The sequence below is a fragment of the Phocoena phocoena genome, chromosome 5 (genome assembly GCF_963924675.1).
Source record: "Phocoena phocoena chromosome 5, mPhoPho1.1, whole genome shotgun sequence".
Taxonomy (NCBI): domain Eukaryota; kingdom Metazoa; phylum Chordata; class Mammalia; order Artiodactyla; family Phocoenidae; genus Phocoena; species Phocoena phocoena.
In genome coordinates, this window is record NC_089223.1 from 34494321 (window position 1) to 34510735 (window position 16415).

At 33.9% G+C, this 16415-nt stretch overlaps 1 protein-coding gene across 1 annotated transcript in view; it reads right to left on the minus strand.

Moving 5' to 3' along the window:
- Window positions 1-3240: 3240 nt before the first annotated feature.
- LOC136123412 (microtubule-associated protein 9-like) overlaps window positions 3241-16415 on the minus strand; it is a 31049-nt gene continuing 17874 nt past the window's right edge. Inside the window, 7 exon segments of the mRNA XM_065877609.1 lie at window positions 3241-3363; window positions 9772-9904; window positions 10083-10228; window positions 10350-10508; window positions 12220-12309; window positions 13167-13335; window positions 14591-14661. Coding sequence (XP_065733681.1) covers window positions 3241-3363; window positions 9772-9904; window positions 10083-10228; window positions 10350-10508; window positions 12220-12309; window positions 13167-13335; window positions 14591-14661 — 891 coding nt within the window.

A 16415-nucleotide genomic window follows, 5' to 3' on the forward strand; every position in this document is an offset into this window, starting at 1 on the left:
AGTCTGGGCCAGGCTTATTAAAATTCCTTTCAGATTCACAGTTATATCATTCTAAGGTACATATACCTTTGGACACCTAACTACTATCAGGTACTGCTTTGGCAACATGAAAAATATCAGTTTCAATACTATATAAAACAATAAATGAACTACTAACATTTTCAAAATGTGGTACAATACAAACCACTGGAATATTGTTATCCCTAAACAGTTCTTATTTTCTTACATTAAGAAAATTTTAACCTCCTACTGATCTAAAATGCCATATTGTTTCTTTTTATTTATGTCACTAATTTTCTTGGTTATTATGAAACTTCATTTCTGAATAAAATTTTACTTTTTAGTATTATTATTTAAGTTTCTAGGGAAATCATTCTCAGTAATGTTTTAAAATATTCATTAAATTCCTTTTACTTTAAATGTCAGCATTCTTTAAGTGCTCAATACAGTTTACACAACTAGAAGTTTAATCTGAAAATCTATAGGCTTTTAGTGTCTTTCATTTGAATTAACATTCCCTCATAATAAAAACTTAATGAAAGTTAATGATATTGATATCTGATAATTTCTAAAGAAATATGGGGAAAGCATACACTTTAAATAGACAAATACATTCAGGAGAATATTACCTGGCTTGATTCTCCCCTTTGGATCTCAAAGTAAGTAGCACTGTATTTTCATCCAGCTCTGAGAACTCAGCTTTATTTCTGCTATAGGCAAAGAGGTGATTTCATTCAACTAGACAATTCAATCAGCACAGCTTGCTGTAAACAGGAAATAATATATTATTTAGCGTAGCAAGATGAAAATCCCATTTGAGGGAAATGACTTGGGTCTTTGCAAACACCTCAATTTCCCTTTTCACTGACCTCACAAGTAATGCTAAGGAATTAGTATTTAGATTTCTTTTTAGAAGGTCCCAAACGCAGGTCACCTCTATATTCTCTTTTGAGTGCTACAACCTAGACTGGTGAGGAAAGCAGAGATTTCTTCTTATATGCCAACCAAGTGAAATGTTAACTCATCATTATCAGCCTCATCCATGTTAACCTTCTCACAAACATGAGGTGGGGAAACAAACGGCTCAAGGTAAGAAGTGAAAACAATGAACATTTATTAAGCCTTTTCTTATGTGCCATATTCTTTATATTAATTAATTAACTTCAATTCTCACAACTCAGAGGTGATAACAGTTAATCCACTATGCATGATAAATTAGAAGAAAATGTTCAGAATGCTTAAGTCAATATTTAATGTGAAATCCATGACACACACACTTAAGATCTCACATTCATAAAAGTAGCTGTACATTTTTCTATTTTTCCTTTTACTTCCCTGGAATTTGCAAATATCTTTTAAGCCCTGAATAGAATTCAATACAATAAATACTTAATCTTTTCTGTTTGGTACTGTGGGGGACACACAAATGAACTAAGGGAGGCCCTAAATCCCATACTGATACTGCTGGTAATTAGTTCAATTTCATGACAGATTCTCCTAGTTCCAGTATTATAAAAAGGCTTCCAGTTTTATTTATGAAATTTTTAAATTTATCTGTAGCCCTGATGTGATCTTACAAAGTGATCCACGACACCTTTCTTACCTTGCACATCCACTGCAGCAAGAAGGCTAATCCTCAGAGTGTGAAACCTCCCGAGTAACTATCTGAAAGCCTAAGTTCCATAACCCGCTGGGTGCTCTGACATTCTAATACTAGACACGGGCATTTGACTAACTCCATAAATACTATGAATTATTTTTTTCATTTTGAAGATCTAATGAGGTTAACTGTTTCTAATAACAAACAGCTATTTCTTAAAGGAAAGATAATCTCTGGGAAACAATACATGATTTTAGGATCTGAGAAGTAAAATGTGTTTTTAAGGTTGATATAATACAGAGGTCTTGACAGAATTTACAGTTTTCTGAGGTCACATGAGAGCATGTACATGAGCATCTGAATTCTAGAGGTAGAGAGACTTCATTAGCTCTAATCCCAGCTCAGTCACATGCTAAATGAGTGGCAAGTTCTTTGATTTCTCTGAGTCTCAGTATTTTTATCTGCAAAATGAAGCTAATAACACGTACTCTGAATAGTTGTTGTAAAGATCAAAAATAATACTTGTAAAGATCTAGTAGAGAGGATACAACAGGTACTTCATAAATAGTAACTTTTTTCTCATCTATCATTGCATTGCATCATTGGCTGCAGTAGCATTTCAACTCTGAGAGCATATATTTGGTCTGTGATAAACTAGTTGACCAGTTCAAGTATGAGTCCGATTAATGAGGATATGCAGAGATCAAATAAATAGATTCTTTGGACATTTTCTACAAATTACCTTCCCATACAGCTGTCTTCTAAATATAAGGTAGATGACTCTGGATTAGCTAAGAGGACAAAAATTGCCATTATCATCTTTATGGCTTTAGTTTGGAAAATAAAAATAGTGATAATGACCTTGGACTCTTGTGGAATTTCCATAAGTAATGTATATAATTACCATGAAATGGACATCTTTTGATATCAATGAAATAGTAAAGTGAGATAGAATTTAGGAAGACACATTTCAGAGGTCTGCTCATTATAAAGCGCCTATGACTGTCACTTAAGCAAAAACAGATAAAGTATACTCATATTAAAACATATGGCAACATTCTTAAATAAAATGCCTCAGTGATTGCATGATTCTACTGAACTACTGCCTCAGTTGACCAAAAGTCTAACTTGCACAGTGCAAATGCAACTACTTTGAGCTAAAGATTAGTTTTAGAAGAAATAATATTTGCATACTCCCCAGTGACCATTCTTTTTAAAACCCGAATCTAGAGGTGCAATCATTCGCAAACTCAATTATTTCTATGATTATGGTACCTAGATGGTTTTCTTTTTATATTGGAGAATAAACATACTAATAACATGCACAGGTTAGGGAAAGTGATCATGGATCATCAGACTATACAAATGATCAGGACATGATAAAGGGTTATGTATTTCAATGGTAAAAGCAATATGATTATTAGCTCTTCATTTGAAGCACTTTATCTACAGTTCAAAAATGCTTTCAATGCTTTCACTGATTAAACTGTAAAGCATCTTTTTCATTGTCAGCAGAAGTGAATGGAATTTAATTAAAATAGACTCTTCTAACTATAAATAATTGAATTAATAGTTTTAAATTTAGTTTGGCTAAAATTGGTGAATTGATAAATAACTAAATAATGCAAGAATAAGAATTATCAAAACACTTTTGAGAACACAGTTCTGCTTGGAGGGCTCCATGGAGGAAGTGCCTCATTTTCAAGAAAGGGATGATGTTTCTTTTGTTTCCGTTCAATTCTTTCCTTCCTTTCTTTTTTTTCCTAAAGAGAAAATAGAAAACTGTTTATATATAAATTTATATACAAATATGACCATTATTTTCAAATCAAGTTTCTTGCTGAAGAACAAAATAATCATTATAAGGTATTTAAATGTCATTTGCTAGCTTAATTGGTTATAAAGTAATAACAGCTAGGGAATATTGCTAATTTATGAGCATACTATCAATAGGCGTTAACACACCACTTAATTTTTTAAATATTAAAAGTGATAATATTTAAAAAGAATTATGTAAAATAGGAAAAAAAGACCTGTAATCCCATAATTCAAAGAGAATAATTATTAGAAGTTAGTGATGACTTTCTGAGAACAGAGTCTCAGAAATAAATTTACTGGGTGCAAAGGTTGAATATGTGACGGCAGCAGAGGATACTTCTCAGTGTTTAAAAATATTTGAATATTGAGGTTCATGTTTCTTTGCTTGTTATTGAGCTTGAGTACGTTTTCATTTCTTTAGTGCTTTTGTGAAGTTTTTGCTCTGTTATTTGGCTCTTCTAACTGTATGGTTATTGGTGCTTGTAATTTTTAGCAATTTACATTTTAATATAATAAATATTATCCTTGCAGCATTTTATCTACGTTATTTTTAGTCATTAATTTTTTACCAAAAAATTAATAGTTCAACCATAGACAACTAAACTGTTTAAAGAGTAATATAGTCAAAATTTGTGTACCCACTACCTGCCTTTTGAAATAAAACATGACCAATACTTGTGCAGCCCCTGTACCCACTCCCTCACCACACCTGCTTTCTCTCCACCATCCAGAGATAACCATTACTGAATTTAGTGCTTATAGTTGCAGTGCATCCCTTAATACCTTTATCACACACACGTATTCATCCCCAAACAACAAATAATTTTGTTTTGCAGGTTTTTTGAGTTTTGCAGGTTTTTTGAGTTTATGCTAAAAGGTACCATGCTATATATTCTTTTGCATCTTTTATTTATGACCATATTTCTAAGATCCATCTATATGGAGCTGTAGCTCTAGTTCACTGATGCACAGAATTCCAGTATATCAACATATCACAGTTTACTAATCAATTTTGGTGTTGAAGACATGATGTTCTAATGTTTTTTCCACACAAAGACAATGCTGCTGTAAATATATCCCTGTTTGATTCCTTGTGCTTATAAGCCAAGATTTTCTCTCCAAGTATATGCCTAGGAGTGAAATTGCCAGTTTGTAAGGTATGAATATGTTCGACTTTGCTGGACAATAATGATTTATTCTCCAAAGTTGTAGGAAATTACCCTCCAGCCAGCAAATATACTGATTTTTTATTATTAATATGCTGTATTCTATTGTTTGGCATTTTATATTTAATGTTTAAATCTTCTGAAGTTTGTATTGCAGTAAAGTAATTGTTTGAAGTGATTTTATGTCCAAATGTCACAAATAATCCCAATTGTTATTGCCTCACATCCACTAATTTGTGTTCCTTTATTATATAGTACATCCTTACAGGTAACAGGTTCTGAAGCTATTATTCTACTTGTACTATACTATAATTTGTGCTCATTCATTCAATGTTAAGCACTGAGCTCTTACTCTGGGTCAAGCAGTATACAGGGAGCCATGCATGAAGTGATTATAAAATACAAACACACAGGTTACTGTTCCTGTCCCTTAGGGAACTTTCAAAATAGATGGTTAATAAACAAGTACATAAACAAGAGATAATTCCAAATTGTGTGAAATTCTACGAAACATATAAATAAGCTGTTGTGATTGATAAAAAATGAAAGGAAGTACTTGCTTTCAAAGAAAAGTGGATTCAGGGAAAGTCACTTTGAGACGTGATGGGTAAGAGGAGCCACTGGTGATGTGCACTGAGGGGAGGGCACCCCACACAGACAGAAGAGTGTGTGTGAGGACTCTGACAAGTGGGGAAAACTTGGGATGGGAGAGGAAGCCAGAGAGCCAGTGTGAATAAAGCCTGGAGGGAGATGGGAGCGGGGTCCCGATGAGAATGACAAGGTATACGTGTAAGATCAGGCGGGGTCTGGCAGGCCATGGTAACATTTAGAACACAGGTTTGAAAAAAAAAAAAAAAAAGAGCTGTCAACAGGTGATTTGGAGAAGAAAGGCAGAATGCTGAGAGGTAAACCGGGGAACATGGCAGCAGAGGAGGAGACAGCTCAAGTGGAAGGGAAAATCGACTGTGCAGAATGCCCAGAGGCCTAGGAAACAGGGCAGAAAAGAATACATACCATAGTCTAGATGCTCTGGCAAAATCGTAACTCTCAAAGTTTAGTTTAGTTTCAGAAAAGGGATAAGATGGGGGTTTACTGAGGATGAAAAGGATATGAAGAACTAAGGAAGTGTAAACAAACTTTCCAGTTTAGCTATTAAAAAAGATGAGGATCATAGCTGGAGGGAAATGAATTAAGAGAGTTTATTTTTATTAAGATTACTTATCCTGAGACTTGATGGGAATAATCCAAGAGGGTAGAAGAATGCAGATTCACAGGAGAGTGAAATGGTAAATTCATATTTCATTGCTTGATTGGTACAGTCCTGCTTCATATTATTTTGAAAATATTATCTTCCATCGTCTCACATTTTTATTATACCAGGTGAATTTTAGAACCATTTCGTTTCCCTGCTTTACTCCCTTCCAAGAAATGACTGAGTATCTGAGGATTAATATGAAATCTAAACAATGATCTAGGAATACTTGAAATGTTAATAGCATTTGGCCTTTCATCCTGCAGCTTGGACTGTCTCTCCATTTCTTCAAGTTTCTGCTAAAACTATAAAGTTTAGTGGTTTCCTTGTATTCTAAAGAGCAGTGGTGTCACGGAACACTTGGACAACCCTGCCTCTGCAGGCTGAATGGCTTGGGAGGAGTGGTATTTTGGTAAATTATTAGGTGTCTATGCTTCTTTCATCAGTACATAAATGGAATTGATAATATCACAAGAAGAATATGGTAATGTAAGGTTCCATTAACATGCAATTATTCACATACAACAGAAGGATTGAAGAGAGGTGTGAAATTTTCTTTTTGTCTTAACATTTTGCTCTTCGTCATGAGAATGTTTTCATCTTTGTTATTTCTAATAAACAGAGAACCTCCTTTCAGAATCCTAACTGAGAAAATAAAAGCTGTAATTGGACCACGGTCAATCATCTTATTACTTTAGAGAGAGGCAGGCCCTCTAGCTAGGTGAGAGAAAAGCAGTGACCATGCTGTGTCCTCAGAAACTGACTGAAAAAACCTCACTGTCCATTCCATTTAACATAGGGAGAGAGAGGAACTGGAAGCAACCTTGAGTTTGCTGGCAGGTGCTAAAAAGTTAGGGCAGAAAATAGGCAATTAATTATCAACCTTAATATCAATTTACATGAATCAATGTTATCTTGAGTAATAATTAAAAGAGGTTTCTTAAAAAGTCCTCCTGTCTATTGTTTGTTAGGGTCTGAATCTTTTGCTTATTTTCTTATTAAAGGTAACTATGAATTAATCTGGGAACCAGCTTGAAGAAGCATCTTACCTGATCTTTGGCTACAATTTTCACTTAAAACAGTGACCCATCAATTGCTCACTCCCCAAACTAGGTTGTACATCAAAATTTTGAGATGTTACTTTACATGAAAATTGAAGTAATTAGCTCTTCTGTATAGGGGTATTTTTCCATTCTCTCTGCAAACAAATTTCAATAAGAAATTGGTAAGATGGGGAACAGAGCTGTAACATGTTGTACATGGATTTTTTTTTTTTAGGTAGAGCTCTATTGTAGGGATATATTGTATACCAAAACAAGTTATTTTGTCTTAGGTCTTTGATAAGTTTTTATTTTCCAGAAGATTGATTAGAATGAGAAAGTGACAAACCACCGTAATAAAACATTGTGTACCTAACTATGACTTAGTCACTAAGGAAATTCTATCTCATTTTCAAGACAATGTGAAAATAAAACTGAAAACTGAAACATTTACATTCAGTTACTACTTTAAAAGATACTAGCAGAATTAGCATACGTCTCCTTAATATAAGAAGATTTTAAATTTTTCTTAGAACAAAGCATTATTTAAGAGTTTAATCTAAGGAAATCATCATAGAACACTACTATCCTCATTCAAACGACTGAACCAATTTTGATCGCCTTATTACTGTTTATCTGCATGTATTTAGCATTATAGCAGTACTAAAGTCAACACATAAACAACAATAAATGCTGTTGGTATTTTTATTAGGATTGCATTAAATTTGTAAATTACTTCAGGGAAAACTGACATCTTTATAGCATCATTATAAGATTGTTTCTATACAAGGACAGTTTTGTTCTAATTTCTCAGGTATTCATTTGTGTCCTTCAGAAGTTTTCTCTATATTGGTATTGCACATTTCCTAAGTTTATTCCTAAGTGTTGCATCTTTTTATCCTATCTTTAAATAGCCTGCTTTGGGTCCTGTGTGTGTCTCTAGCTACTACTGATTCTAAAATTTATGTGGAAAAAAACCTCCCAAGAATATTCAGAAATACATTGAATGAAGAGTTATGAAGGGAGATTAACCCAAACATATATGAAAATATATAAAGTCCTGATGATGAAACAGTGCTGTACTGGAGTATGTACAGTGAGATTGACCAATGGAACAGAAAGTTAAGAAATAAACAGACCTGAAAATATGGGAATGATCTAATGTATCATATAATAAAGGCAGTACCTCAAATCAGTGGGTAAAAGATGTGCTGTTTTATGAAAGATGCATTTGGAAAAAATAAAGATGTAATCATATTTCCCATCATACACTAGGATAAATTCTAAGTGGAGCAAATGTTAAAATGTTAAATATAAAATCATAAAGTTATTTGAAGAAAAATGGGAGCTTTGACCCTAAGTTTTGGAGAAAGTCCTTTCAACTACACCTGAAAATCAGAAGCCATAAAAAAAGACTGATAGATTTGACACCTGAAAATAAAATAAAATTCTTCATGGAATAAAATGATATAAGACTTCCCTGGTGGCACAGTGGTTAAGAATCCACCTGCCAATGCAGAGGACACGGGTTTGAGCCCTGGTCCAGGAAGATCCCACATGCTGCAGAGCAACTAAGTCCATGTGCCACAACTACTGAGCCTGTTCTCTAGAACCCGTGAGCAAGAACTACTGAGCCCGCGTGCCACAACTACTAAAAAGCCCATGCACCCTAGAGCCCATGCTTCACAAGAGAAGCCACTGCTATGAGAAGCCCACACATCACAATGAAGAGTAGCCCCTGCTTACCGCAACTAGAGAAAGCCTGTGTGCGCAGGCGAAGACCCAATACAGTCAAAAATAAATAATAAATAAATTTACTAAAATAATGATATAAGCAAAGTTGAGAGACCAACAATACAATGGGAAAAAATTTGTAACTCATATCAGAAATGGTAGGCTAATTTCCCTAGTACATAAAAAAGCTTCTAGAAATCAGTAAGAAAAAGACCAACGAAAAAATGTTCAGTTTATGAATTGACACTTTACAGGAAAAACAATATAAATTATCCTCACATAAATGAAAGGATACTCAAGCTCAATCCTAACCAGAGAAATGCAAATAAAAAAATACTCTGGATGACATTTCTTTAACTTGCTGATAGACATGAATTCAAAAAAGTTTGATAAGAAACCCTACTGGACCCTAAGCCCTGTGGAGAAATTTTGCACTTTTTGATTGCTGAACATGTGAATGTGTTAACTATCACATAAAGTACTTATGCATCTGAAATGTATTACTTATTCAAAAATAAATGAATAAAATATATATTTATATTGATATTTTAAAACAGAAAACAGTATTTTGCTTGCCATCACTGAAAAGTAACTATAAACATAAGTACATTGAAACAAAGAATATAAAGTCCTGCTAGATATCATTTCTCCCAACGTTCATACTTGATTGCTTTCATTAAAAAAACACTTAAATAAGACCGTCTCCTCGAGGTCATCAGAAAGATCAAAAGAAAATAAAAAATGGAATAACTTTCTCATTAAATACAATTTTACTGTGTGTCAGGACCAAGTTCCACCTAAATTAACCTGGTATACCTTCAGTAATACACTTGTCAGTACACTTTTTTATAATTTTAGGTAGGAGAATCATTGCAAAGGACGAATGGGCATGACTGGTAAGTGACTAAATGTGGGGATGTAGGTAAGGAACATTATTATGACTAAAGTTTTAAGCCTGAGTGTTTTAAGGAATAGTAGAATCATTAATAGAAATGAGTAGATCAAATAAATTATGATATATGTAGGAGAGAATGAATTCAACAAGGTAGCTTCCAGGTAGAAATGGTCAGTAGGCATGGGACAAATAGAACTGGAATTAGGGACAGAAAAGTCAGAACAAGTACATTTAAAAGACACAGTGCATTAACAAATAACACCTACCAGCCATTTTTCATATTCATCAAGAGCTTGTTTATCTTTATCTTTTTTCTCAGCTCTTTTCAGCTCTTCTTTTCTTTTCTCATTTATTTTCTCTTTTTCCTTTTCCTTGAAAACAGCTTCCTTTTTTTCATTCCTATGTAGGATAGTCAAAACACTGGCAAGTTAAAGGAGAATATATAATAAAGATTCCCTAATGTGTCTTTGCAATAATGAGACTAAGAGCATTAGCAACATTCAAGTAAATGAATTTTAGAAAAGCCTAAAGTGTTACTAATTTAAGATCTATCAAAACATTTATTATTTTGGATTACCATTTTTCAATAGCAGTTACGTTATCTTTCCTTTTCTCAGCAACAGTTTCCTCCTCTTTCTGTTTCTTTGCTCTTTCATATTCTTTCTCTTTTTTACTTTTCTCTTTAAGATAGTCCATCTTTTTCTCTTTCCATTTTTCAAAAGACTGAAAAAGTTCAGAGTTACTTTCTTATTTAATGTGAATATAATAAAATAGTAAAACCACAGTTAATCATTAATTTTCAAATATTTTAAAGATAATTAAGATATTCAAAACCATTGCATACTTGCAGTGCTTCTCTTTTTCTCACAGCATTTTCTTCAGTTTTCTTCTTGGTTTTTTCCTCAAGCCTTTCTTTTGCAGCTACCTTCTTTGCTTCCTTTTCTTTCATGGCTTTCCAGGCCTCAAATGATGCTAAGGCTTCTTCTCTCTTAGCAGCTCTTTTCTATTTTGGAAAAATAATAGACAATAATATGTATATGTATAAATAGACAAATATAGATAGATATAGATATACATACATTCATTTTTTTAATTCCCTTCATATTCATCAAATTAGGTTTCAAAGCAATCTATTTAAAATAGATTTAGAGAAGTTAATTGATAAAGAATGTTATCTGAATTATTCACTGCATTTTAAAATGTCCTTTCTTAAACATTTATCAGATATTGATCTACTACCATGTATGGGAAGGAATTTTTTTTGGAAGTATACTGAACAAATGCTATGAAAATAAACTGTAAAAGGCTAACTGGTACTGCAAAGTGCTCATAATGCAATATTGCACTAAAAGAAAAATATCAGGAAAGTTACAGGCCAGAAAGATAAAGTTATATACTTTACCTGTCTGGCCTGTAACTTTCCTGATATTTTAACTTTAACTTTACCTTTCTGGCCTGTCAGAGTAAGGTAAATTGGTCAAGTCACACAGTAAACTACAGATCTATGCTTTAACCCTGAGTTTTGACTGACATCAGAGCATAAAATTCTTACTGCATAAACATATCCCAAGTGTTGAAAACATGTGCCAGATTAGAAAATATGTAGGTGAACATATAGCAAGTATGTTATTACTTTACTTACTTCAATCTAATCCCATAATATTCTATGTTTGCCTTATAATATTGCTTAGCATTAAATGATATAAAGCTTTATTATAGAGATAACATAATTTAGAAGTAAAAGTATGAGTTCCCTCACTGAGTTGTGAAGAGCAAATGGGGTGTCTGGCGCTGACTGTGGCAGATAATGCTGCAAAGGCAGTGCCAGTGTCCAGGCACGTCCCCTGCAGGGCTGCTCCACACAGTGCTGTGTGCTGGGGAAATATGTTTCTATCCATGGTAGTATTAAAAGCATACTGGGGGCTTCCCTGGTGGCGCAGTGGTTGAGAGTCCGCCTGCCGATGCAGGGGACACGGGTTTGTGCCCCGGTCCAGGAAGATCCCACATGCCGCGGAGTGGCTGGGCCCGTGAGCCATGGCTGCTGAGCCTGCGTGTCCTCAGCCTGTGCTCCGCAACGGGAGAGGCCACAACAGTGAGAGGCCCGCATACCGCAAAAAAAAAAAAGCACAATGAAGGGTTGTTTTTTTTCTTTTGTTTTTTTCAGGGATTTTACTTTAGAAGATGGGAAAGAACTGGAGCATGTTGTAGGAAGGAGTTAGAGGCAGAAGGTGAAGTACAGGAGAGACTGAAATGAGAGTCCAGCTCCAGTCAGTGGGAAGGATAGGGGCAAATACTCAGGTAGAGGCTGGTCTTGAAGATACATACAAAACTCAAGATAGAAAAGGGGAAAACTGAAGGTTAATGTCTGATGACCCTTTATATTCCTGGCTAAGTTGTAGTATCAAAGTCAATTTTTAATAATGAAATAGGTACATGGTCACAAGAAAAAATAAGTTCATAATCAGTAGTGCCAAAGCTATTGCTCACATATAAACAATAAAAATCTCTGTGTATCCATGTTTTCATGTAAAACAGTTATATTTATATCAAACTAAAAATGTATAAAGTACCAGAGAAATAAAATCAGAAATCAGTTCTTTTATATACAATTTATTTCACCATTTAAAAAACAGTTGATTTACAAGTATTAAACATTCAGACTATTTTACTGACTTAAAAATCCAGAATATTTTTTACTTCTATATTCAGAATACCTGTTCATTTTGAATCCTTAAGTTTTCACTTTCGATTCTTTTAATTCTGTGCATTTCATGTAAATAAACATTTTTCTTTTCTAACCACTCCTGTGGGAACAAGAAAAAAGCTATATGATATTCAAAGTTTTGCAAATGAATTAGAATTCTTATTTCTGAATATATGATTAAAACTTTAAAAAAGCAAAACATAAAACTTATAGATTTTATATGTACTAGTATCATTCTTTTTCTGATAATATTCTAATATGTAAAGATGAGCAAGAATTAAGAAAATCATGTGTATATGATTTATGTATGTGTAATATAATGTGTAATGTAATGACTACATATATTAACATTTTTCTCTGAAATTCACATGAACAATTTTCCAAAGTGTACGATATTCTGTACAATTTTCCAAAGTGTACTATATTCTGTACAACTATATATACTAACATTTTTCTCAGAAATTCACATGGACAATTTTCCAAAGTGTACTATATTCTGTACAACAAATAAGACAAAAAAAAAGAAGACTTCTTTATTGGAATTGTGAAAAAATTAGGACAGCTTTCTTCTATGTAAGTTTAACTCAAATACAGAAAGTCTCAGGAAAGAAAAAAAAATTAAAACCCTTTTTGTTCATAACTATATAAACTTAAAGGAGAAAAAGTATAGAACATAGGTGTACCTCAACTACATTTTGCTTTTGCTGTATTTTTATCAATTGCCATGGCATATTCTCTTTCTTTAAAAACAACTAGGATCAGTTAAACAAAGCCTAGAAGGAGATAATTTAGTATATATATATATATATTAAAAAAAGCTTTGGATTGCTCAGGTATTATAAAGGAAATAAATTAAACATTAAATCATCTCTGACAGGGTCATTTTACTTCCTGATAAACAAACCTTATGTAAGTGATTAATTCTTCTAATTTAAAAAAAAATATTTTCCTTTTTACCTGATAAACAGCTGCCCTTATGTTATCTGCTCTGTCAGGTTCTGTGCTCTGTTTCTGTGAGGGCTTTTGGTCCAAGACTCTCAAAGTCCCTAAATAGTGAGAAGTGGTAACTGTCAACGGAGTTCTCCTTAGAGAACCAGGTTTCCTTAAGAACTCAGAGGTCACTAATCTGAAAAGATCCAAATGAATCAAGATAAACTATTACAACTGCACTTGGTAGAAGACAGATTCATTAGATTTTGCAAATACTGTATTTGAAAACTACATTATAATTTAATACATTATAATTATACATTATAATTTAATAATTTAATAAAGTGATGTGTTCTTAGTATACAAAGACCCCTATTCAATCTAATTTAAATTTTATTACTTTAAGTTATATAGCTTCAATGCCATTTTTCTTTTAAGGTTTTGTAATTAAAACATTTTTAACAAACATGGACTCAAGTTACATGGGAAAAGACAGTATTAATAAGTAGGTTTTAATAGTTTCTTATGTTATTTTGCTACATAAACCATCTTAAATATAAAGTTAGACTAGTAACCTCTATTTCAGGGTTGGTGGGAAAATCTGGCCCCCCATCTATTCTGGTATATAAAGTTTATTGCACCCTGGCTTTTTCATTTATTTGCATAATGCCAACAGTGTCTTCCCTGCTACAATAGCAGAACTGGGTAGTTACAACAGAGACCATATGGCCTACAAGACCTGACATATGTACTAACTCACGAATTTACAGAAAATGTTTGCTGACCCCTGTTATATTTGACTAATGATAATTTAAAAGATTCAGAAGGTTTTGAATAGCATTTATGAATTCTTATCATTTTAATAAACCAACTTAGTCCACAGAACCTCTAAGTTTAAAGTACAACTTTTCATGTGTTGGACAAAGACATTTAATAGAGAAGGTGAATGCTGGACTTCAGCTTTATTACCACTGTATATCTACTGTCTCAGGAAAAATAGGAGAAAGAAACTATATCCCAGGAGCAATGTAGAACAGAGAGGATCCTTAATCAATTCCTTTTTTTTTTTTTTTTTGCAGTACGTGGGCCTCTCACTGTTGTGGCCTCTCCCGTTGCGGAGCACAGGCTCCGGATGCACAGGCTCAGCGGCCATGGCTCACGGGCCCAGCCACTCCGCGGCATGTGGGATCTTCCCGGACCGGGGCACGAACCCGTGTCCCCTGCATCGGCAGGCAGACTCTCAACTGCTGTGCCACCAGGGAAGCCCATCAATTCCTTTTTATAAATGAATATATTCAACTAGGGGGATTTACCATGAAGTAACTACTTCATTCTTCTCATATGAAGAAAATTAAGTAACACCAAATGAAATTTACTGTACAGAAGTTAAACTAAAACTAGTTTTCTTGGAATGTAAACCCATAACTGAGGGAAAATGATAACTTTATTACCTGCCAGATGCATTGGATGCTCTATTATTTGTTGACTTTTTATTCTTCATATTTCTATCTTGAATTATTTTCTATTAAATAGAAAAAGCCAAAGACGGATTACTCACTGTATCGATCACAGTTAGACTTAGAGGCCAATCTTCAAGTAAATTGATGTTTTTTAAGCATCTACTATGTGTCAAGTATAGCTGGCACCAGGAACAAATAAGGATATTACATTCTAGGGAGGTTGACTGGCAATAAACACGTAAACTAATGTCACTCATGAAGGAGATAAACTAGGGTCCAGTGACAGTGACAGAGTGGAGTTGACGAGCCACAATAATGAATTTGGTCAGGGAAGGCCTCCCTGAAGGCTCGACATCAGAGCTCAGACAAATGATGAATAACAAAGGGCCACAAGATGTTCTATGGAGAGCTTGATAATTTTGAGAAACCAAAAAAGGTGAAAGATGCTGAGGCACAGTGAATGGCAGGGAAAGCTGAGGAGTATAAGGTCTGGGAAGAATCGTATGAGATCTCCAGTGGTGAGGAGTCTGCTTTTTATTCCATGGGGAGAATCCAACAAAGAGACCTTAGAGGGGAATGATTAATCAGACTTCAGATCACTCAGTAGAGAGTAAGAATAAAGCCAAGGATTCGTTCAAAAGAACTATGCTATAATCTTACTTGTTATATATAAATCACCTGTTCCAATTTAGAATTACCTCTGTTAAACATTTCTAAGACCTGTCTATAAATTCCAGAATACCCTTCTTCCTTTTAAGGAATAACTTTTCTACTTTACACGGACAGATGGGTGCTAACACTAAAGTGAGAGCAGATGTAAACACATCCCTAACTTGGCATTAGAGCTTTTTCCTAAGGAAACTGGTTAAGGACAATATACCTGGAATGTGGCTTAATGAACCTTCTCCATAAAATTTAATAAAAACTTAATACTCTGTTTATAAAAGTCCTGTTCAACCACAAGTTTTCAGCTAACTGTTATCTTCCCTACTAATAAGTATACATAGCCACCAATTAACTGCAGGAGAAACTGCATAAAGAAAATTTAGGAGAAATAGGGCTTCCCTGGTGGCGCAGTGGTTGAGAGCCTGCCTGCCGATGCAGGGGACACGGGTTCGTGTCCTGGTCCGGGAAGATCCTACATGCCACGGAGTGGCTAGGCCCATGAGCCATGGTCACTGAGCCTGCGTGTCCGGAGCCTGTGCTCTGCAACGGGAGAGGCCACAACAGTGAGAGACCCGCATACCACACACACAAAAAAGAAAATTTAGGAGAAATAAAGACTAAAAATGCTCCCCATAAATTTTAACAGTATAGTACTCTGGTGCAACGTAGTGTAGGGACAAGTAATCCTACATATCACAAATCTGGTTCTCAAGGTAATAATAATTATATTCCTGATAATGATCCTGTCCATCCATTTAAATAAGTATGGATGCTGATAAACTTTTCTTAAAGATTTTCATTAAAATTTATAAAATATTTTAAAATGATATCCAAAGGAATATCCTTCACTAACTCAAAACCTTAGAAATTATTCCAGACAGCTGCATTTTTATAACATGAAGACCTACAGAAACATACCCACTTCTGGGGGTATATTAAAAGTATATTATGATCATATACTTCTGTTAACTTTTAATGAAATGTTGGGTTTTATTATTTTCACTGCAAACCTTCCCTGAAGTTAAAATTCTATTGAATAAGAATCACTTGACAGTATAATACCATTATTTCCACAAATAATTCAGATGTACCTGACATGGAAGATAAAATATTTAAAAGTTCTATTTTGAATTTTAAGCTGTAGTATAGA